Source organism: Macaca thibetana, chromosome 19 (genome assembly GCF_024542745.1).
Source record: "Macaca thibetana thibetana isolate TM-01 chromosome 19, ASM2454274v1, whole genome shotgun sequence".
Lineage (NCBI taxonomy): Eukaryota > Metazoa > Chordata > Mammalia > Primates > Cercopithecidae > Macaca > Macaca thibetana.
The window spans coordinates 22,830,189-22,851,687 of record NC_065596.1 but is presented as its reverse complement, the minus strand read 5'-3'; the positions used below and the strand labels follow the sequence as shown (position 1 = coordinate 22,851,687).

The window sequence follows — 21,499 nt, the reverse complement described above, 5'->3', positions numbered from 1 at the left end:
GCCTGGTGGGCCCCCTCTGCGCAATTAACGTGCAGCTAGGGCTTCCCGGGGGGTGGGCGACTGAGGACCTCCAGCCTTTGCTGCCTGCCTTCTGGAGTTGGAGGCTGCAGTACCAGGCCGAGGCCTGTGGGGGCCTTTGACGTTGGGAGAAGACCCGCCCATGATTGTACCTGCGCAGAGTAAACGCTCCCTAAGTCGTTGAATGCATGGATGGATCGTGGGTAGCTCTCGAAACTTGGGTGCAGACTTGGAGATTCTTTTTTTGCAGTTGATCGCAAAGTTAATATGGGGGCCGGGGGCCGGGACTCACACCTGTGATCCCAGCACTTTGGGAGCCTGAAGCAGGAGAATTGCTTGAGCCCAGGAATTTGGGGCTGCAGTGAGCCGAGATCATGCTACTGCACTCCAGTCTGGGCAACAGAGCGAGACCTTGTCTCATAAGTTTTATTAAAAGGACAGCAGCACAGCTAAAAGGTGTGGTGCTCCAGGAACTACCTCACCTCCCTTCCCAAGGCTGAGTGAGGGAGGCCACCCCCTCATCCCATCTTAGAGAGGCTGGGAAACGAAGCCCCAGCTTTGCAGCCATTTGTAAAGTTCCTGGGATCCTTCAGGCCTAGGGGGTGGGGCGGGGGGAACCTTCCGGAGTCAGCTGGGACATTTCCTGGGAATGGGGGCTCTGATCTGGTCTCTGTGCCCACAGCCCCGGTCCCCATCGAGCCGCAGATCTGCCAGGCCACCTGTGCGGTTATGAAGCTGTCCTTTGACGAGGAGTACCGCCGTGCCATGAACGAGCTGGGTGAGTGTCCCAGCTCCTCTGGGGAGCCGTCCTCCAGCCCCCGAACAGCTCCTCAGCTGTTAAAGGGACAGAGGCTGGGTCATCTGAGCTTGTGTGGTCAGGATGGGGATTGGAGCCCTATGTGGCGGCTTACGTTTGAGGACATTGCAACATCTTCTCTTTGTCAATATCAAAGTAATTGAGGTCGGGTGAGGCTGCTCATACCTGGGAGGCTGAGGCGGGAGGATCACTTTAGCCCAGGAGTTCGAGACCAGGCTGGGCAACAATCATGAGACCCCCCCCCATCACTACAAATAAATAAAAAATTAGTCCCAGCTGCTGGGGAGGCTGAGGTGGGAGGATCCCTTGAGCCCAGGAGGTCAAAGGTGCAATGAGCTATGATCACGCCACCACACTCCAGAGTGGGCAACCGAGCCAGACCCTGTCTCAAAAACAAAAGTCTTGCTGTAACTTATTTATTTATTGAGACAGTCTCACTCTGTTGCCCAGGCTGGAGTGCAGTGGTACAATCTTAGCTCACTGCAACCTCCACCTCCCAAGTAGCTGGGATTACAGGCGCCCGCCACCACGCCTAATTTTTGTAGTTTTAGTAGAGATGGGGTTTCACCACGTTGGTCAGGCTGGTCTCAAACTCCTGACCTCAAGTGATCTGCCCCCACTCGGCCTCCCAAAGTGCTGGAATTCCAGGTGGAACAACCCACCACACCCGGCCAAAGCCTGGCTCCTTTCTGAGGCCGCGTGACGTCCCATCGTGTGGCTGGGGCACCCTGTGCTGACCCACCTGTCCTGCTCTGGCTGCTCCCTACTCCTGGCTCTGGGCACCATGCTGTGGTGAACCTGGATGTATGTGTTTCGGTCTGGAAGTTTTCTGAGACATGTCCCTAACTCACTTCCCCAAAGGATGTCTCCACTGACCCACCCCTGCCCTGAGAAGTCAGATTTGCCTCTGTTGTCTTTGAAGGGGGAGAAAAGTGTTTTGGTGACAAGTCGTCTCCCTCTGACTCCCAGGCACCATCTCCCCGTTGATTCCCCCTTTTGGAATGGGAGAGCTGGGCGAGTGAAGAGGGTGGGTGTGACCGTCACCCATCACCACAGCCCTGTCTGTGCTGGGGACGCTGCTCTCCATCTGATGGTCCTGGAGTGGATTATTAGAGGATGCAGGGGCCCTTCCCCGAGGCACCTACCAAACAGGGCAAGGAAGAGCATTCCAGGCTGAGGGAACAGCAGGTGCAGAGGCCCAGCGGCTGGAGGAAGTGTGAGCCAGGGCCGAGGGCTGACAGGAGGCAGGAGTGGCAGTCACAGGGCACTGGGGGTACCCCTGTGGGTCTGGCAGCAGGGTGAGGCCCTGCCGGCTCCTGGAGGAGGTCTCAGACTTGAGCCTGGAAGGGGGACTTGAGGAGGACACATCTGGGGGGTAGGGAGGGCGTCTGGGCAAGGGAGCAAGGTGGAGCAAGGGAGCGGGCAGGGCCGTCCCTGCCAACCTTGTCGGGTCCCCACAGGTGGGCTGCAGGCCGTGGCAGAGCTGCTGCAGGTTGACTATGAGATGCACAAGATGACCCGGGACCCGCTGAACCTGGCACTGCGCCGCTACGCGGGCATGACCCTCACCAACCTCACCTTTGGGGATGTTGCCAACAAGGTGCCCAGGGGCAGTGGGTGGGCGGGACTGGCACTCCCCTCATCCGGTCTTCCAGGGACTGTCTGAGCCTCCTTCCAACTCATCCCAGCCTTGAAACAGCCCTGAGAGCTGGGGCCACTTGTCCCCAACTTGCAGACGGGTAGACTGAGGCCCAGAGAGTGAGATGTTGGGGGACGGGAGCCCGTGCTGGACCTCCTCCACCCAGCGGTGTCCTCACACCCGCCCTGATGCTGCCTCTGCAGAAAATGGCCCTCATTGTAGGGGGGGCCCCGAGGCTGGGTGTCTGCCCGTCTGGGCCTCAGTTTCCCGACCTGAGCATGGGGTAACCCTCCCATGGTGGTCAGGATCAGCAGGGGTTCGGGTTTGCAGCTGCAGCACAGACGGGGCTGGGAGGTGAGGGGCGCCGTCTCCCTCCTGCCCCACCCCGTGACCCTGGCTGCATCACCCCCAACAGGCCACCCTGTGTGCGCGCCGGGGCTGCATGGAGGCCATCGTGGCCCAGCTGGCCTCGGACAGTGAGGAGCTCCACCAGGTACAGGACAGGGTGCTGGGGACAGCCTTCCAGGGCGTCCTGACAGGCAGAGGCCCCTCCCCAGGGGTGTGGTGGGCTGGCGGGGGGGTCCCGTCCCACTCTGCAGCCTCACACTTGCTGGGGGGTTTGGGAGGCCTAGACCCTAGTCCCACCACACCTGCCCCTCACCCCACGCAGGTGGTGTCCAGCATCCTTCGGAACTTGTCCTGGAGGGCCGACATAAACAGCAAGAAGGTGCTGAGGGAGGCGGGCAGCGTGACAGCCCTGGTGCAGTGTGTCCTGCGGGCCACCAAGGTGGGCACCTGGTGGGCGGCAGGGATGGTTCTTCAGTCACTGGAAGGAGACGCTGGCGGCAGCGGGCGAGCTCTCTGACTTGGGAAGAAATCAAGTTGTTAGTTGCTTAGCAGGTGGTCCAGCCTCAGACCGGCTGGGGCTCACTCCTCATGTCACTGCTCTTTGAAAGCAAGTGTGGGCCAGGTGCAGTGGCTCACTTGAGGTCAGGAGTTCGAGCCCAGTCTGGCCAACAGGGTCAAATCCCGTCTCTACAAAAAAAAAAAAAAAAATAGCCGGGCGTCGTGGCACATGCCTGTTAATCCCAGCTACTCAGGAGGCTGAGGCAGGAGAATCGCTTGAACGTGGGAGGCGGAGGTTGTGCCACTGCACTCCAGCCTGTGCAACAGAGCAATACTGCATCTCAAAAAAAAACCACCTTGCCGAGTGCGGTGGCTCAAGCCTGTAATCCCAGCACTTTGGGAGGCCGAGGCAGGCGGATCACGAGGTCAGGAGATCGAGACCATCCTGGCTAACACGGTGAAACCCCGTCTCTACTAAAAAATACAAAAAACTAGCCAGGCGAGGTGGCGGGCACCTGTAGTCCCAGCTACTCGGGAGGCTGAGGCAGGAGAATGGCGTGAACCCGGGAGGCGGAGCTTGCAGTGAGCTGAGATCCGGCCACCGCACCCCAGCCTGGGCGACAGAGCAAGACTCCGTCTCAAAAAGAAAAAAAAAACCACCTCACTGAACGTGAGTGTGGGAGCCTTTCTTCCCGGCCTACTCAGGCCCTGACCCGCCCCTCTCCCGCCCCTCATCCAGGAGTCCACCCTGAAGAGTGTGCTGAGTGCCCTGTGGAATCTGTCTGCACACAGCACGGAGAACAAGGCGGCCATCTGCCAGGTGGACGGCGCCCTGGGCTTCCTGGTGAGCACCCTGACCTACAAGTGCCAGAGCAACTCGCTGGCCATCATCGAGAGCGGCGGCGGCATCCTCCGCAACGTGTCCAGCCTCATCGCCACCCGTGAGGACTACAGGTCAGCCCCCACCCCCCTACCCGCACACAGGCAGCTGCACTCGGGGCGGGCACAGGGGATCTGGGCTGGGCACTGTCCTCCCGTGAACGGATGCTCCCAAGGCTTCCCCTGGGGCTGCTATTTGCAGCATAAATATGTCCCAAATACTGTGTGAGATATACTAAAATGCGGATTTATTACATTAAAAATTACTTCAGGCCAGGCGTGGTGACTCACGCTTGTAATCCCAGCACTTTGGGAGGCTGAGGCGGGCGGATCACCTGAGGTCGGGAGTTCAAGGCCAGCCTGACCAACATGGAGAAACCCGGTCCCTACTAAAAACATAAAATTAGCCAGGTGTGGTGGCGCACACCTGTAATCCCAGCTACTCGGGAGGCTGAGGCAGAAGAATCGTTTGGACCCAGGAGACAGAGGTTGCGGTGAGCTGAGATTGCGCCACTGCACTCCAGCCTGGGCAACAAGAGCGAAATTCCAGCTCAAAAAAAAAAAAAAATTCAGGCAGCCAGGCACGGTGGCTTACGCCTGTAATCCCAGCACTTTGGGAGGCCGAGGCAGGCGGATCACGACGAGGTCAGGAGATCGAGACCATCCTAGCTAACACAGTGAAATGCCATCTCCACTAAAAATACAAAAAATTAGCTGGGCGTGGTGGTGGGCTCCTGTAGTCCCAGCTACTCGGGAGGCTGAGGCAGGAGAATGGCGTGAACCCAGTAGGCGGAGGTTGCAGTGAGCTGAGATTGCGCCACTGCACTCCAGCCCAGGCAACAGAGCACGATTCTGTCCCAAAAAAAAAAAAAAAGTTACATCAGGCTGGGCTGGGTCCCTCATACCTGGAATCTCAGCACTTTGGGAGGCCGAGGCAGGCGGATCACCTGAGGTCGGGAGTTCGAGACCAGCCTGACCAACATGGAGAAAACCATCTCTACTAAAAATATAAAATTAGGCAGGTGTGGGCCGGGCGCGGTCGCTCATGCCTGTCATCCCACTGGGAGGCCAAGATGGGCGGATCATGAAGTCAGGAGATCCAAACCATCCTGGTTAACACGGTGAAACCCTGTCTCTACTACAAATACAAAAAAATTAGCTGGGCATGGTGATGGGCACCTGTGGTCCCAGCTACTCGGGAGGCTGAGGCAGGAGAATGGCGGGAACCCGGGAGGCGGAGCTTGCAGTGAGCCGAGATCGCGCCACTGCACTCCAGCCTGGGCAATAAGAGCAAAACTCTGTCTCAAAAAAAAAAAAAAAAAAGGAAAGAAAGAAAAAAACTTTGCTGGGCTTGGCATCCACCTGTAGTTCCAGCTACTGAGGAGGCTGAGGTGGAGGAATCACTTGAGCACAGGAGGTGGAGGCCGCAGTGAGCTGTGATCGAGCTACTGCACTCCAGCCTGGGTGATGGAGTGAGACCCTGTCTCAAATTTATTTTAAATCATATCAATATAACTGTCTTTATTAAAGTATTTACCAAACAATAAAGAGTACTTATTTATAAAAATAAATATTTTTAATTGAAATACATCCCAAATACGCATGGGATATACTAATACTAAAAATTAACTTACTGGCTGGGCGTGGTGGCTCATGACTGTAATCCCAGCACTTTGGGAAGCCAAGCTGGGCGGATCACCTGAGGTCAGGAGTTTAAGACCAGCCTGGCCAACATGGTGAAACTCCATCTCTACTAAAAGCACAAAAATTAGCCAGGTGGGGTGGTGGACGCCTGTAATCCCAGCTACTTGGGAGGCTGAGGCAGGAGACTTGCTTGAACCCAGGAAGCGGAGGTTGCAGTGAGCTGAGATCATACCACTGTACTCCAGCCTGGGCAACAGAGCAAGACCCTGTCTCAAAAAAACACAAAATACAAAAATTAGCCAGGCGTGGTGGTGGGCGCCTGTAATCCCAGCTACTCAGGAGACTGAGGCAGGAGAATCGCTTGCACCCGGGAGATGGAGTTTCCAGTGAGCCGAGATCGCACCACTGCACTCCAGCCTGGGCAACAAAAGTGAAATTCCATCTCAGAAAAAAAATATATATATATTAAAATAAAAATGTTGTTGGCTGGGCGCGGTGGCTCAAGCCTGTAATCCCAGCACTTTGGGAGGCCGAGACGGGCGGATCACAAGGTCAGGAGATCGAGACCATCCTGGCTAACACGGTGAAACCCCGTCTCTACTAAAAAATACAAAAAAAAAAAACTAGCCGGGCGAGGTGGCAGGCGCCTGTAGTCTCAGCTACTCGGGAGGCTGAGGCAGGAGAATGGCGTAAACCCGGGAGGCGGAGCTTGCAGTGAGCTGAGATCCGGCCACTGCACTCCAGCCCGGGCGACAGAGTGAGACTCCGTCTCAAAAAAAAAAAAAAAAAGTTGTTAAATAAGTAACATTAAAATAAAAACATTTACATGTTATTTATGAAAACACAAAGTATTATTTTTACCTGGTCGTAGTGGCTCATGCCTGTGGAATCCCAGCACTTTGGGAGGCTGAGGCAGGAAGATTGCTTGAGCCCAGGAGTTGGAGGCTGCAGTGAGCCATGATCGCACCACGGCACTCCAGGCCGGATCACAGAGTGAGACTCTCAAAAATAAAAAAAAATAAAAAAAGATATAGACAGAATCTAAGTATATCCCAGATATCATATAGGATATTATTCATGCTGTTTTTCACTTTTTTTTTTTTTTGGAGATGGAGTCTTGCTCTCTTGCCAGGCTGGAGTGCAGTGGCACGATCTTGGCTCACGGCAACCTCTGCCTCCTGGGTTCAAGCAGTACTCGTGCCTCAGACTCCCGGATGGCTGGGATTACAGGCGCCGCCACCACACCCAGCTAATTTTTGTATTTTTAAAAGAGACAGGGTTTCACCATGTTGGCCAGGATGGTCTCCATCTCCTGACCTCAGGTGATCCGCCCCACAAGGCCTCCCAAAGTGCTGGGATTACAGGCGTGAACCACTGCACCTGGCCTTTTTTTTTTTTTTTTTTTTTAACTCCATCTCAAAAAAATAAAAATAAAAAAATTTAGTTATAGTCTGTCTCATGCAATCTTTGGGACATATACCAAAAATTAGTCTTTCCGAGATCCAAACCTGACCAGATGGGTTTGCTTTTATCTGCCACATCTGGCCTCCCCACCCTTGGGTGAGCAGGGGAGGGTGGGGGGTGGCCCAGGCTAACCCGCCCTGTGCCCACAGGCAGGTGCTCCGGGATCACAACTGCCTGCAGACGCTGTTGCAGCATCTGACCTCGCACAGCCTGACCATCGTGAGCAACGCATGCGGCACACTCTGGAACCTATCAGCCCGCAGCGCGCGAGACCAGGAGCTGCTGTGGGACCTGGGCGCTGTGGGCATGCTGCGCAATCTGGTGCACTCCAAACACAAGATGATCGCCATGGGCAGCGCCGCCGCCCTGCGCAACCTGCTCGCCCATCGACCTGCCAAGCACCAGGCGGCCGCCACCGCCGTGTCCCCAGGCAGCTGCGTGCCCAGCCTGTACGTGCGCAAGCAGCGGGCGCTGGAGGCCGAGCTGGACGCACGGCACCTGGCGCAGGCGCTGGAGCACCTGGAGAAGCACCGCCCGCCGGCAGCCGAGGCCACCAGCAAGAAGCCGCTGCCGCCCCTGCGACACCTGGACGGCCTGGCCCAAGACTATGCTTCCGATTCTGGCTGCTTTGACGACGACGATGCACCGTCATCCCTGGCCGCGGCCGCGGCCACCGGGGAGCCAGCCAGCCCTGCCGCGTTGTCCCTCTTCCTGGGCAGCCCCTTCCTGCAGGGGCAGGCGCTGGCCCGCACCCCGCCCACCCGCCGAGGCGGCAAGGAGGCAGAGAAGGACGCCAGTGGGGAGGCGGCCGTGGCGGCCAAGGCCAAGGCCAAGCTGGCGCTTGCAGTGGCGCGCATCGACCAGCTGGTGGAGGACATCTCCGCCCTGCATACCTCGTCCGACGATAGCTTCAGCCTCAGCTCTGGAGACCCGGGGCAGGAGGCGCCACGGGAGGGCCGCGCCCAGTCCTGCTCCCCATGCCGCGGCCCGGAGGGTGGGCGGCGAGAGGCAGGAAGCCGGGCGCACCCGCTGCTGCGGCTCAAGGCGGCCCACGCCAGCCTCTCCAACGACAGCCTCAACAGTGGCAGTGCCAGCGATGGGTACTGCCCACGTGAACACATGCTGCCTTGCCCGCTGGCCGCACTGGCTTCGCGCCGCGAGGACCCCAGGTGTGGGCAGCCTCGGCCCAGCCGGCTTGACCTTGACCTGCCGGGCAGCCAGGCCGAGCCGCCTGCCCGTGAAGCCACATCCGCCGACGCCCGCGTGCGTACCATCAAGCTGTCACCTACCTACCAGCACGTGCCACTGCTCGAGGGTGCCTCAAGGGCGGGTGCGGAGCCCCTCGCGGGGCCTGGAACCTCTCCAGGGGCCCGGAAGCAGGCCTGGCTGCCGGCAGACCACCTGAGCAAAGTTCCTGAGAAGCTAGCAGCCGCCCCGCTGTCCGTGGCCAGCAAGGCACTGCAGAAGCTGGTGGCGCAGGAGGGTCCGCTCTCGTTGTCCCGATGCAGCTCCCTTTCCTCACTGTCCTCTGCCGGCCGCCCAGGCCCCAGCGAGGGCGGTGACCTGGATGACACTGACTCCTCTCTGGAGGGGCTGGAGGAGGCGGGCCCCGGCGAGGCTGAGCTGGACAGCGTGTGGCGGGCACCCGGGGCCACCTCGCTGCCCGTAGCCATTCCGGCTCCCCGGCGCAACCGAGGCCGGGGCCTGGGGGTGGAGGACGCCACGCCGTCCAGCTCCTCAGAGAACTACGTGCAGGAGACACCGCTGGTGCTGAGCCGCTGCAGCTCTGTGAGCTCGCTGGGTAGCTTTGAGAGCCCGTCCATTGCCAGCTCCATCCCCAGTGACCCTTGCAGCGGGCAGGGCAGCGGCACCATCAGCCCTAGCGAACTGCCCGACAGCCCCGGGCAGACAATGCCTCCCAGCCGGAGCAAGACGCCGCCACTAGCGCCTGCGCCGCAGGGTCCCCCCGAGGCCAGCCAGTTCAGCCTGCAGTGGGAGAGCTACGTGAAGCGCTTCCTGGACATCGCCGACTGCCGAGAGCGCTGCCGGCTGCCGTCTGAGCTGGACGCAGGCAGCGTGCGCTTCACCGTGGAGAAGCCGGATGAGAACTTCTCGTGCGCCTCGAGCCTCAGCGCGCTGGCCTTGCACGAGCACTACGTGCAGCAGGACGTGGAGCTGCGGCTGCTGCCCTCGGCCTGCCCAGAGCGCGGCGGGGGCACAGGGGGCGCCGGCCTCCACTTTGCAGGGCACCGGCGACGGGAGGAGGGGCCAGCGCCCACGGGTTCTCGCCCCCGCGGTGCCGCGGACCAGGAGTTGGAGCTGCTGCGGGAGTGCCTGGGGGCCGCTGTGCCTGCCAGGCTGCGCAAGGTGGCCTCGGCGCTGGTGCCAGGTCGCCGCGCGCTCCCCGTGCCCGTCTACATGTTGGTGCCCGCCCCTGCCCGGGCCCAGGAGGACGACTCCTGCACTGACTCCGCGGAGGGCACGCCAGTCAACTTCTCCAGCGCCGCCTCCCTCAGCGACGAGACACTGCAGGGACCCCCCAGGGACCAGCCCGGGGGACCAGAGGGCAGGCAAAGACCCACCGGCCGCCCCACCTCTGCCAGGCAGGCCGTGGGGCACCGGCACAAGGCGGGAGGCGCCGGCCGCAGCGTGGAGCAGGCTCGGGGCACCGGCAAGAACCGAGCAGGGCTGGAGCTGCCCCTGGGCCGGCCCCGAGCGCCCCCGCAGACAAGGACGACTCGAAGCCCGGCCGGACCCGTGGGGACGGGGCACTTCAGTCGCTGTGCCTCACAACGCCCACCGAGGAGGCCGTGTACTGCTTCTATGGCAACGACTCGGACGAGGAGCCCCCGGCAGCTGCGCCCACGCCCACCCACCGGCGCACATCGGCCATCCCCCGCGCTCTTACCCGCGAGCGCCTGCAGGGCCGGAAGGAGGCCCCTGCCCCGTCCAAGGCCGCACCATCCGCCCCGCCGCCCACCCGGGCCCAGCCCAGCCTCATTGCTGACGAGACCCCGCCGTGCTACTCCCTGAGCTCCTCCGCCAGCTCCCTCAGCGAGCCCGAGCCCCCGGAGCCGCCCTCCGTCAGTCCACGAGGCCAGGAGCCCGCGGTCACCAAGGACCCGGGCCCGAGAGGCGGACGCGACAGCTCGCCCAGCCCGCGGGCCGCGGAGGAGCTTCTGCAGCGGTGCATCAGCTCGGCCCTGCCCAGGCGCCGGCCCGTGTCCGGCCTGCGGCGCCGCAAGCCCCGAGCCACCCGGCTGGATGAGCGGCCTGCGGAGGGGTCCCGGGAACACGGCGAGGAGGCAGCGGGCTCGGACCGGGCCTCTGACCTGGACAGCGTGGAGTGGCGCGCCATCCAGGAGGGCGCCAACTCCATCGTCACGTGGCTGCACCAGGCAGCAGCTGCCACGCGCGAGGCCTCGTCCGAGTCCGACTCCATCCTGTCCTTTGTATCCGGGCTGTCAGTGGGGTCTACCCTACAGCCCCCCAAACACAGGAAGGGACGACAGGCGGGGGGCGAAATGGGCAGTGCCCGGCGGCCAGAGAAACGGGGCGCAGCCTCAGCCAAGACCAGCGGGAGCCCCCGTTCCCCTGCAGGCCCAGAGAAGCCACGTGGCACACAGAAGACCACGCCCGGGGTGCCAGCTGTGCTCCGGGGACGAACAGTGATCTATGTGCCCAGTCCGGCACCTCGTGCCCAGCCCAAAGGGACCCCCGGCCCCCGCGCCACACCGCGGAAGGTGGCGCCCCCTTGCCTGGCACAGTCCGCAGCTCCAGCCAAGGTCCCCAGCCCCGGACAGCAGCGGTCGCGGAGCCTACACCGGCCTGGCAAGACCTCGGAGCTGGGGACGCTGAGCCAGCCCCCCAGGAGCGCTACACCGCCCGCCCGCCTCGCCAAGACCCCCTCCTCCAGCTCCTCCCAGACCTCGCCCGCCTCCCAGCCCCTGCCCAGAAAGCGCCCCCTGGTCACTCAGGCTGCAGGGCCCCTGCCCGGCCCCGGGGCCTCCCCAGTGCCCAAGACGCCGGCGCGCACTCTTCTGGCGAAGCAGCACAAGACGCAGAGGTCGCCCGTGCGTATCCCGTTCATGCAGAAGCCGGCCCGGCGGGGGCCGCCCCCGCTGGCTCGGGCGGTCCCGGAGCCGGGCCCCAGGGGCCGGGCGGGGACCGAGGCTGGCCCGGGGGCCCGCGGTGGCCGCCTGGGCCTGGTGCGCGTGGCCTCGGCCCTCTCCAGCGGCAGCGAGTCCTCCGACCGCTCAGGCTTCCGGCGACAGCTGACCTTCATCAAGGAGTCACCGGGCTTGCGGCGCCGCCGCTCCGAGCTATCCTCGGCCGAGTCTGCGGCCTCTGCCCCCCAAGGCACCTCGCCCCGCCGCGGCCGGCCCGCGCTGCCCGCCGTCTTCCTCTGCTCCTCGCGCTGCGAAGAGCTCCGAGCGGCACCCCGGCAGGCCCCGGCCCGGCAGCGGCCCCCCGCGGCCCGACCCGGCCCCGGCGAGCGCCCTGCCCGGCGCACCAGCTCCGAGAGCCCGTCCCGCCTGCCCGTGCGCGCGCCTGCCGCCCGGCCCGAGACGGTGAAGCGCTACGCGTCGCTGCCGCACATCAGCGTGGCCCGCAGACCCGACGGCGCCGTCCCGGCTGCCCCAGCCCCAGCCGACGCCGCGCGCCGCAGCAGCGACGGAGAGCCCCGGTCGCTCCCCAGGGTGGCTGCGCCGGGCACGACGTGGCGGCGCATCCGGGACGAGGACGTGCCCCACATCCTGCGCAGCACGCTGCCCGCCACGGCCCTGCCACTGCGGGGCTCCACGCCCGAGGACGCCCCGGCCGGGCCCCCGCCGCGCAAGACCAGCGACGCCGTGGTCCAGACTGAGGAGGTCGCCGCCCCCAAGACCAACTCCAGCACGTCCCCGAGCCTGGAGAGCAGGGAGCCCCCCGGGGCCCCCGCTAGCGGCCAGCTCTCCCTCCTTGGCAGCGACGTGGACGGGCCCAGCCTCGCCAAGGCTCCCATCTCCGCACCCTTCGTGCACGAGGGCCTGGGGGTCGCCGTGGGGGGCTTCCCCGCCAGCCGGCACGGCTCCCCCAGCCGCTCGGCCCGAGTACCCCCCTTCAACTATGTGCCCAGCCCCATGGTGGTCGCAGCCACCACCGACTCGGCCGCGGAGAAAGCCCCGGCCACCTCCTCCGCCACCCTCCTGGAATAGTGGCCTAGGCCGGCCTTCTGGAACTTTCTCTCCCGGCCTTGCGGCCGGGTCTGGCTGCCCCATGGGCCTGCGCTGTAGATGTTCCCCGTAGGTCGCCCCAGGGCCTCTGCCCACCTGAGCCCCACCACCCTCAGAGCCCCCGCTCAGTGCACTGCGGCCTTGCGCCTCACCGGAAGACCTTGCCTCTGTATCGCGGGGGTCCAGGAGGAAACGGGGCGGCCGCTGGGCCTCAAGTCCCGGCCGTGGAGCGCTGGTGAGGGCGCCCGGGCCCAGCCCTGAGCGCGCGGCCCTTCCCCTGTCGGGAGCCGTTGCCTGACCCCGGGCGAGGGAGGCGGCAGCCTTCGGGTCCGGGTCTGGATCCGCTGCTTCGCAGGGGCAGCGCTGGGGAGGGGACGGCGCCCGCCGCAGGTGGGGCGAGGCTCGCGGAGGGCGGCGCCACGGCGGGCCTGCCAGCTGGGGGCCTCCGCGGCGCGCAGGGGCGAAGCCTGTAATCACGGCAGCCGCGGGTAATTCGCTAATGAGGGCTTTGCAGGGTTTGTTTTCATTCTCAGCCCCAGCTGTGGGAGTGCGAGGTGGGGGTGTGGCCGATCCCCGGCAGGAAGCCCCGCCCCGACGGTGTTCAGGGAACCCGGAGCCCAAGCGCCCGGCGGAGCCCAAAAGGGTGGGGGTGGGAGGGGCAGGGGCCAACGGATCCCCCTGCCTGCTGCACCCCTTGGCGGAAGACTGAAAGGCAGCGGGCTGCGCACATTGGAACCCTGGTGCAGACGCCGGGCCGGCTATTTGGACCCCAGCCCAGAGATGCTGGCTCCAGCTGGGGCGACCCCAAGGGTCGCTGGAGTCAGGATCGGCCCGGCCCAGCCGCGGCAGGCGAGGTCAATGGAAAGAAGACTGAGGGGAGTCCCGGCCGTGAGCCCGAGGCCCTGGGACCTGGAGGCCGCGCTGGCCTCTCCCCAGCGGAGCCTGCACGTTACGGAGACCATCACATGTGGGCGTGGTCACTGCCCAGGACTGCACTGCTGCTGATCTTGTCCCTTTTCAATTCTCTTCTGGTTCATGATGCATAAAGTGCTAGACCCTAGGACTCCAGAGACAGCACAGCTGGGGCGGGGACAGCGGGAACCCAGCCTTGCCTTCCACTCGGGGCTCTGGGACGAGGCCGGAGGTCCGGGGGCCTTCCGGCAGGCGAACACAGGGCTGGGGAGTACTTACTGCCAGATGAGGTGAAAGCTGACAGAGGGGCCTGGGGGGCTTGGCTGCCTCATCCCCTGGCCGGGGAGGATGGGAGCTGGGTCTCCTGCGTGGGGTGGGACTCGCAGGGGCCAGGGCTCTGGGACTGGGGCAACGCCTCATCCTGCAGAGGGAGCCGACGACCTCTTTTCTGCAGAATCCCAGCTCGGGCAGGCGCTGCCTTCACACACGAATCTGCCCAGGCCGAGGGCACACACTCACCGCCCAAGGTGCCTTCTCCGGGAGAAGGGAAGCGGGGTTTGAGGATTGGGTCGGTGGAGCTCAGAAGGAAACCCCAGCCCCATCACGGATACCACCATCCCTTGCGTCCTGTCCCCAGCATGTGCAAGGCCAGCCTTTCTGGCAGAAGGCGCTGTCCTCAACTCAGGGTCACTGTGAGAGAAGCTGACCCCAGCCCCCACCCCCAGTTAACGCTGCTGCTTCTCTGAATGCATGTCATGTTGCACCCCATGCTCTGGGCCCGCGCCCTGCAGGATGAGGAGCTCCGGGGAGGACGTCTCGTGCTGAAGGTGCTCGATCCTCCCTCCTAGGACCTCGCAGCCAGGCGAGGCTGTCGGGCTGTTTTGGGGGAAGAGGGGTTCACGGGTGGCTGAGCAGAGAGCGGGGAGAATGCAGGCTGAGTGGGGCGACCTCCTGCCTGCCAGGAGCCCCCTTTCAGGACCCAGCGGGGATCTCACACTTGCTGTCCCCATCCATGGCCTGAGGGGGAGCCTGGGGTCTCTTCCGGGGCTTTTGGACTTGGGGATGCCAAACACGTGCTCACCCTCATGCTCGCCCTGGCCAGCTGCACCTCTAATCGTCAAGGGGTAGGACGCAGCCAGCCACTGGGTCGCTGGTGACAGGGCCAGGGTTGTGCAAGGTGGTGCAGCACTGCCTTCCACACACGGTAAGTCTCTGGGCGGTGCTCTCCCGGCTCCCTGCCTCTGTTTCCCCATGTGGGCCGTGGGGAACTCCCAGAGCTACCTCTGGGGGGAGCATGGTGGCAGCGATGATGGGGAGACACCTGGTGCTGCTCACAGAACTTGGGTCTGGCCGGCCCCTGCCCATGCCACCTTGCCCAGCAGCAGGGAGTGCAACCTGGCCACTGGCCCTGCCCGCCACCCTGAGTCCTGAGCTCACTTTCGCCTTCTCCACCCCCTGCCGCGGGGGCTACAGCCACACCTCACTGCCCAGTCCAGCTGTCTCCAGGAGGGGACAGGCAGTTGGTGGCCTCTGGACAATTAACTCAAGGTATGCCCACCGCGGCCCCTGCCTGGCCACCGGCCTCTCTGCACCAGGGTGACAAGGGGTCGTCTGCCCCGACACTCCAGGGCCAGAATCCTAAGGAACTGAGGGTCTGAGGACGCAGGGAGGGTGGCAGTGTCCTGAGGCTGATGGACGGTGACCGCCACTGGCCCCCAACACCACCACACGTGGGTGCTGAACTCGGGCTGCTGTGCCCACCGGCGTGGTCCTCCCGAGCTCTGACAGCATTACCTCACCCCGCCCCATCTGTTGCCCCGGTCCAGCCCCGACGACGCACGCCTGGTCTGTCTCGGATTCCCCTAGCTGCCACCCCACGTTTTTGTACCGGGTCTCTGAGTGTTAAACGAATGTGTAAATAGTAACAGCCTGTCCTCCCCTAAATGTAAAGCCATCTGTTCAGCGTGAGGACACCATCAGCTGTCCGACTCCCGCGCACATTTAATAAACTGAGCTGTTGAATTGCCTGCCGCCATCACCCGTTCCTCAAATGGGCTGCGGGCAAGGCGGGTTCATCGCCGTCTATGTGCTGAGGCAGATTTGCTGAGGAGACCGCCCAGGTTAGACCCCTGGAAGCAGAGCCAGAAAGCAGACACTGGGGGCACAGGGTTTACTTGGGGGCACCCCACCCAGATGGCTAGGGGGGCACTGGGTGAGGCCAGGAGTCTCCCCCTGGTCCCGAGGGAGAGCGGGCTCCAGGGGGTCCAACCTGGGTGTTGGTACCTGGGCCAGTTATTATGGCAGGCCCCAGTGTGGGGCAGGAAGCATCCATGAGCAACTAGGAGCTGGGACGGCCCCACATCAAAGTCACTTCAGGGAGCACAGCCCTGGCCCAGCGCGGGGAGAGGAAAGCTTTGATTGCAAGCAGCAGAGAAGTGCAGGGCGGCAAGGGATGGCAGGAGCTGCCCCTCCCCACCTTCCACCCTGAGATCCTGCCGGGACACCCCTCGGCCAGGTGAGCGGACTCAGAAGAGTGACCAGTGAGAAGTCCCCAGGGCCCAGGCCGGCTAGCCAAGTCCCTGTTTCCGGATGAGGCGCCTCCCAGGCTGTGTGTGGCAGGCCCCCTCTCTTCAGGGAATAAGAAACATCTTCCACATTCCAGAAACAAAGCTGGCTGTGGGTCTGGAGAGAGGGTGAGGCAGCCCCAGGTCTCTGAGTCAGGCAGACGGTCCCTGTATGCGGTGCTGGGCAGGACTGAGCAGGGTTCCCAGGGTCGCCAGTGCTCATCCCTCCCCAGCTTCCAGAGCCCCGGGAAGGGGCCACTCACAGAGGCACCAATCAGACCGCCAGACACACACAAAGGGGTTTATGTTCCGGGCCCAGCCTCTGGGCCACCTGGCCCAGGTTTCCACTCGAGTTGATGTCTAGGATGAAAAGCCCTTCGCAAGTCCCTCCGCCGCCCTAATGCCCCTTCCCTCGGGGCCAGAACCGCAGGGAATCAGGCCCAGGACGTGCTCCGGCCAGAGGGTGGCTGTGAGGCCCAGGACACCCTGGGCTCCGGGCCGGTGACTCACAGCAGTCCTCCAGCAAGGGCAGTGGCTGGGAGACACCCGTGCCGTGGAGCTGCGCCCAGCCTGGCTGGGTCTCAGGGCTGCTTGAGTGACCCCAGCAGCCCAGGGTCGTTGTGAAGATCAACGTGGCTCGTGGGAGGAGCCCAGAGCCCGGAAGGAAGTGGGGTCAGGGGCTCGTGCTGGCCCCCAGGCTGCTCTGACATCGGGTGGGCACTCGCTGGATAGAATCACAGTTAACACCTCGATCCCGACACCTGGACTCAGAAGTGGGCGGGCGAGTGCCTGCCCCCGGGAGGAAGGAGGTGGCGCCTGCTCCCAGGGGCCCCACCACAGAGCATGGCCACCTTGAGCCGAGGACAGAATCGCAGCAGAGCAGTAAGGTCCTTATCCTCTTCCAAACCCCAGTGGGCCCTCAGGTCACGCAGGACAGAGCCAGCTGGGTGGGTCCCACCAACTTGGCATGAATGGGACGACGGATGAACCGCAGCCCCAGCGTCAGGAGGGGTGCCTGTGTCAGACACCCACCCAGGCTGGGACCCCATGAATGCGTCTGGTGCCAAGGGACCCCTAGGGAAAGCCCGGGCGCAGGCCACCTCATGCGCTGCCCAGGCCTGCGGACCCCGAGAGGTCAGCCTGAGGAGGCAGCCTCCGCCGCCGGTAGTGCTGCCTGCTTCATCTGGGCCACCTCCCGCTCCAGGTCCTCGCCAGCTCGCCGCAGGAGCTCACACCTCTGCCTCAGCGCGTCGCCCGCTTGCTGCAGCCGCTGGTTGGCAGCCACGTAGGCCCGGCTCTGCTGGTAGAGCTGCTCTCCTGGGGCCTCTGCATCCTCCATCATCCTGAAGGGAACTGGGGGGTCTGGGATAGAACACAGCAGCATCACTGTCTGCTGACCAGGGAACCCCGGAGGGCAGCCTCCTGGGCACACCTCACTACCGCCCCCAAAGGGCAGGGTTCCCTGCAGTCCCGGTGTGAGCTGCCAGCCGGGGTCTTTTTAAGATGACGAAAGTGGCCAGGTGTGGTGGCTCAAGCCTGTAATCCCAGCACTTTGGGAGGCTGAGGCGGGAGGAACACTTGAGCCCAGGAGTTAGAGACCAGCCTGGACAACACAGTGAGACCCCCATCTCTCCCAAAAAATACAAAAATTAGCTGGGCATGGTAGCATGCACCTGTGGTCCCTACTTCTCCGGAGGCAGAGGTGGGAGGATTGCTTGAGCCTGGGAGGCCGCGGACACAGTAAGCTATGATCGCGCCATGGCACTCCAGCCTGGGTGACAGGGTCTCATTAGAGCCTGTCTCATTAAATAAATAAATAAATAAATAAATAAATATCAAATAATGGAGGCTTCCTGGCCCATCAGCTGGGAGAGGCACAGTGGCTGGGTGGCAAGAAGGGCTTCCAGCTCTAGGCTACCCACCTTAACAAAGCGTGTGACCAGAGGGATGGGGTCAGAGAAAGAGCTGAGCCTGGCCAGCAGTGGCCCTCCTGCGGTTGGGGCTTCCATTCCTGCAACAGCTGTGGCACCCACCCAGATGGGCTCCACTGAGCCGGCCTGGCTCTCATTCCTGCTCTCACTGGAAGCCAGAGACGCAACAAGCCCGCCATCGAAGATCTCTCCAGGGGCCGTGCAACCTCATGGAGCCCACACTTAGTGAGGCGGGGCGGCAAGGGTGAGAGGTGGGCACTCACGTCCTGGTGACTCCCGCATACGGCGGAAACCATGTAAGGCTCCCTGGCCCCCAAAGTATGCAAGCCCAGTGCAGCACAGACTTTAAGGTCACTCAGAGAAGCGTCAGGGTCTCCTCGGCTCTGGCCTGCCCCTCGGCAGTGTGGTCTCGCAATGACGAAGGCTGCACGTGCCACACAAGCCTGGGCTGATCAAATCACCAGTCACCTCCTGCTTTAGCAACAGGGTGGGAAAGGCCGGGCAGTGCCTGGATGAAGGCAGGCCAGCACAGGAGGCCCCTCTACCTTCTATGAGTCCCCCGCCCCCGGCACAGCGTGCCTCAGTTTCCCCACACTCAACGGCCATGGACCCGAGCCCATGATGCTGAAACCATGGCCCCAGCGCCCTCAGATGACCCAACTGCATGCTGGGAATAAACACCCCAACTGCATGCTGGGAATAAAGACCCCAACTGCATGCTGGGAATAAACACAACTCAGGCACCTGGACCGGTACCGGCCAACAGAACCTTCCAGATGATGCGCACACCTTCCACCGATGCTGGGCCACACCAGCCACCAGCCATGAGAGGCTCCTGGGCACTTAAAATATGCCTAAATGGAAAAAGCCACTCGATTTTTCTTTTTTTTTCACTGCAAGCTCCGCCTCCTGGGTTCACGCCATTCTCCTGCCCCAGCCTCCCGAGTAGCTGGGACTACAGGCGCCCGCCACTGCGCCCGGCTCATTTTTTGTATTTTCAGTAGAGACGGGGTTTCACCGTGGTCTCGATCTCCTGACCTTGTGATCCGCCCGCCTCGGCCTCCCAAAGTGCTGGGATTACAGGCGTGAGCCACCGCGCCCGGCTTTTTTTTTTTTTTTTTTTTTTGAGACGGAGTCTCGCTCTGTCGCCCAGGCTGGAGTGCAGTGGCCGGATCTCAGCTCACTGCAAGCTCCGCCTCCCGGGTTCAGGCCATTCTCCTGTCTCAGCCTCCTGAGTAGCTGGGACTACAGGCACCCGCCACCTCGCCCGGCTAGTTTTTTGTATTTTTTAGTAGAGACGGGGTTTCACCGTGTTAGCCAGGATGGTCTCGATCTCCTGACCTAGTGATCCGCCCGTCTCGGCCTCCCAAAGTGCTGGGATTACAGGCTTGAGCCACCGCGCCCGGCCTCGATTTTTCTTTGCTTTTTTTTCAGAGACAGGGTCTCGCTGTCACTCAGGCTGGAGCCTCCAACTCCTGGGCAGAAGCAATCCTCCTGCCTCAGCCTCCTGAGTAGCTAAGACCACAGGTGCACGCCACTACACCCAGTTAATTTGTATATTTTTGGTAGAGATGGGTTTCACTATGTTGTCCAGGCTGGTCTTGAACTCCTGGCCTCAAGTCATCCTCTTGCCTCAGCCTCCCAAAGTGCTGGGATTACAGGCATGTGCCACTACACCTGGCCCCAGAATTTTCTAATATTACTTTTTTTAAATGTTCCCATAAAAATTCAGTTTCTGTCATTCCACATGACTCATTTTCTTTTCTTTGAGAGTGAGTCTTGCTCTGCCGCCCAGGCTGGAGTGCAATGGCACAATCTCAGCTCACTGCAACCTCCGCCTCCCGGGTTCAAGCTAATTCTCCTGCCTCAGCCTCCCGAGTAGCAGGGATTACAGGCATGCACTACCATGCCTGGCTAATTTTTTTGTATTTTTAGTAGAGATGGGGTTTCACTATGTTGGCCAGGGTGGCCTTGAACTCCTGACCTCAAATGATCCGCCCACCTCAGCCACCCAAAGTGCTGGGATTACAGGTGTGAGCCACCGCACCTGGCTGATTCATTTTCATTTAATGTCAGTGCCGGCACCACCCCTCTACGCCTGCCCGTCTAGAACAGCCTGGGGCGGGCATTCTTGTTTCTTTTGTTCACTTGTGCATTAACAGTGCTCTGAGCCCAGAGCTCGGCACAAAGAAGTGCTCAAGAAAAGACTTGAATGAATGAATGAATGAGCCTCATCGAGAGAACACAAAATTCGCCCAACTGCACTGCCGAACCCCTTGGTCTCTGACTAGCTTCCACCTCATAAATCAGGAGTGGACGAGCTTTCCCGCCAAAAGCTAGAGTCTCTGCTCCCACTACTCAACTCTGCCCTTCTGGTGTGAGAGCATTTGGCCGTGTGCTGTAAACCTTTACTTATCAACACTGAAATCTGAATTTCATACCTCTTTCAGGTGTCAGATACGTTTTTTCACCCACCCCAATTTAAAAAAGTGAAGCCCATTCATAGCTCCCAGGCCTTACAAAAACAGCCAAGGGCAGGGTTTGGCGGGCCCTAGCTTACCACCCCTGTTTTACTTTATTTATTTATTTATATTTATTTATTATTATTATTAGTATTGAGACGGAGTCTCACTGTGGTCCAGGCCAGAGTGCAGTGGTATGATCTCGGCTCACTGCAAACTCTGCCTCCCGGGTTCAAGCGATTCTCCTGCCTCAGCCTCCCCAGTAGCTGGGATTACAGGCGCCTGCCACTATGCCCAGCTAACATTTTTTTTTCTTTTTTTGCATTTTTAGCAGAGACGGGGTTTCACCATGTTGGCCAGGCTGGTCTCGAACTCCTGGGCTCAAGCGATCCTCCCGCCTCGTCCTCCGAAAGTGCTGGGCTTACAGGCCTGAACCACAGCGCCTGGCCTCCTCCCCTGCCTGAAGGACCCTCTGAAAATCAGTCCCACTCTACAGAGGCGGAGAGGGAGGCTCGGAGAGGATATGGATCGTGCCCACGTTACTGGGATTCCCAGGGCGTGGGGTCAGGAGTTAGGGGTGTGCTTCTCTCCCGTCCCCCTTGCTGCCGGGGTCTCAGGTCCGCCTTTCCCCGGGACAGGTCTCCCCCTACCTTCCGGGGCCAGGGTGGTGAACACTGGGTCCTCTGCCGGCGCCCCTCGCACATCCTCCAGGATCTGCTCCACCGTGGGGGGCGCTGGGCGGGTGGGCAGCAGCACGCGCTTCTTGGTCTTGGAGCCCATCTCTGCAGGCGGGGAAGGGAGCGCTGACCCGGGCGTCCACCTCTCCGCCTTTGCCCGGGCCGCTCCTCCCGCCCAGCGAACTCGTACGCACCCGTCGCGGCCCCGCTCCCAAGGAAGCCCGCCCTGTCCCGCCCCTCTGGGTTCTCGCCGGGCCCTGACCCTCCCTCCGCCCAACAACATGGTGGCCAAGGCTTCAGGGTCTGGCTCAACCTCTGCCTCAGTTTCCCCGCGGTAACCCCAGTCGCCAGCCTCTCCCCACCTACCTGGGCTCGGAACCCCAGCCCAGAGTGTCTGCGATGCAGCCACCTCCGCTTCCGGCCGGAGCAC

The 21,499-nt window shown here is 62.1% G+C and overlaps 2 protein-coding genes across 3 annotated transcripts in view; one reads left to right on the top strand and one right to left on the bottom strand.

The window, feature by feature from the left end:
- APC2 (APC regulator of WNT signaling pathway 2) overlaps positions 1-15,462 on the top strand; it is a 27,575-nt gene extending 12,113 nt beyond the window's left edge. The window contains 7 exon segments of the mRNA XM_050769985.1: positions 701-796; positions 2,296-2,435; positions 2,890-2,967; positions 3,145-3,261; positions 4,060-4,274; positions 7,457-10,014; positions 10,017-15,462. Of these exon segments, the coding sequence (XP_050625942.1) occupies positions 701-796; positions 2,296-2,435; positions 2,890-2,967; positions 3,145-3,261; positions 4,060-4,274; positions 7,457-10,014; positions 10,017-12,505 (5,693 nt within the window). The 3' untranslated portion in view covers positions 12,506-15,462.
- Positions 15,418-21,499, bottom strand: C19H19orf25 (chromosome 19 C19orf25 homolog). 2 transcript variants are annotated; one of them, XM_050770924.1, is made up of 4 exons: positions 21,436-21,499; positions 21,043-21,174; positions 17,235-17,361; positions 15,418-15,564 (listed from the first exon to the last, which is right to left on the bottom strand). In XM_050770924.1, exons 2-4 carry the CDS (start codon positions 21,170-21,172, stop codon positions 15,471-15,473), a joined length of 351 nt encoding a protein of 116 aa, XP_050626881.1. In that variant the 5' UTR covers positions 21,173-21,174; positions 21,436-21,499; the 3' UTR covers positions 15,418-15,470. The 2 variants fall into 2 exon arrangements, with proteins under 2 accessions (XP_050626881.1, XP_050626880.1); XM_050770923.1 differs by lacking the exon at positions 15,418-15,564 and having other exon boundaries at positions 16,281-17,361.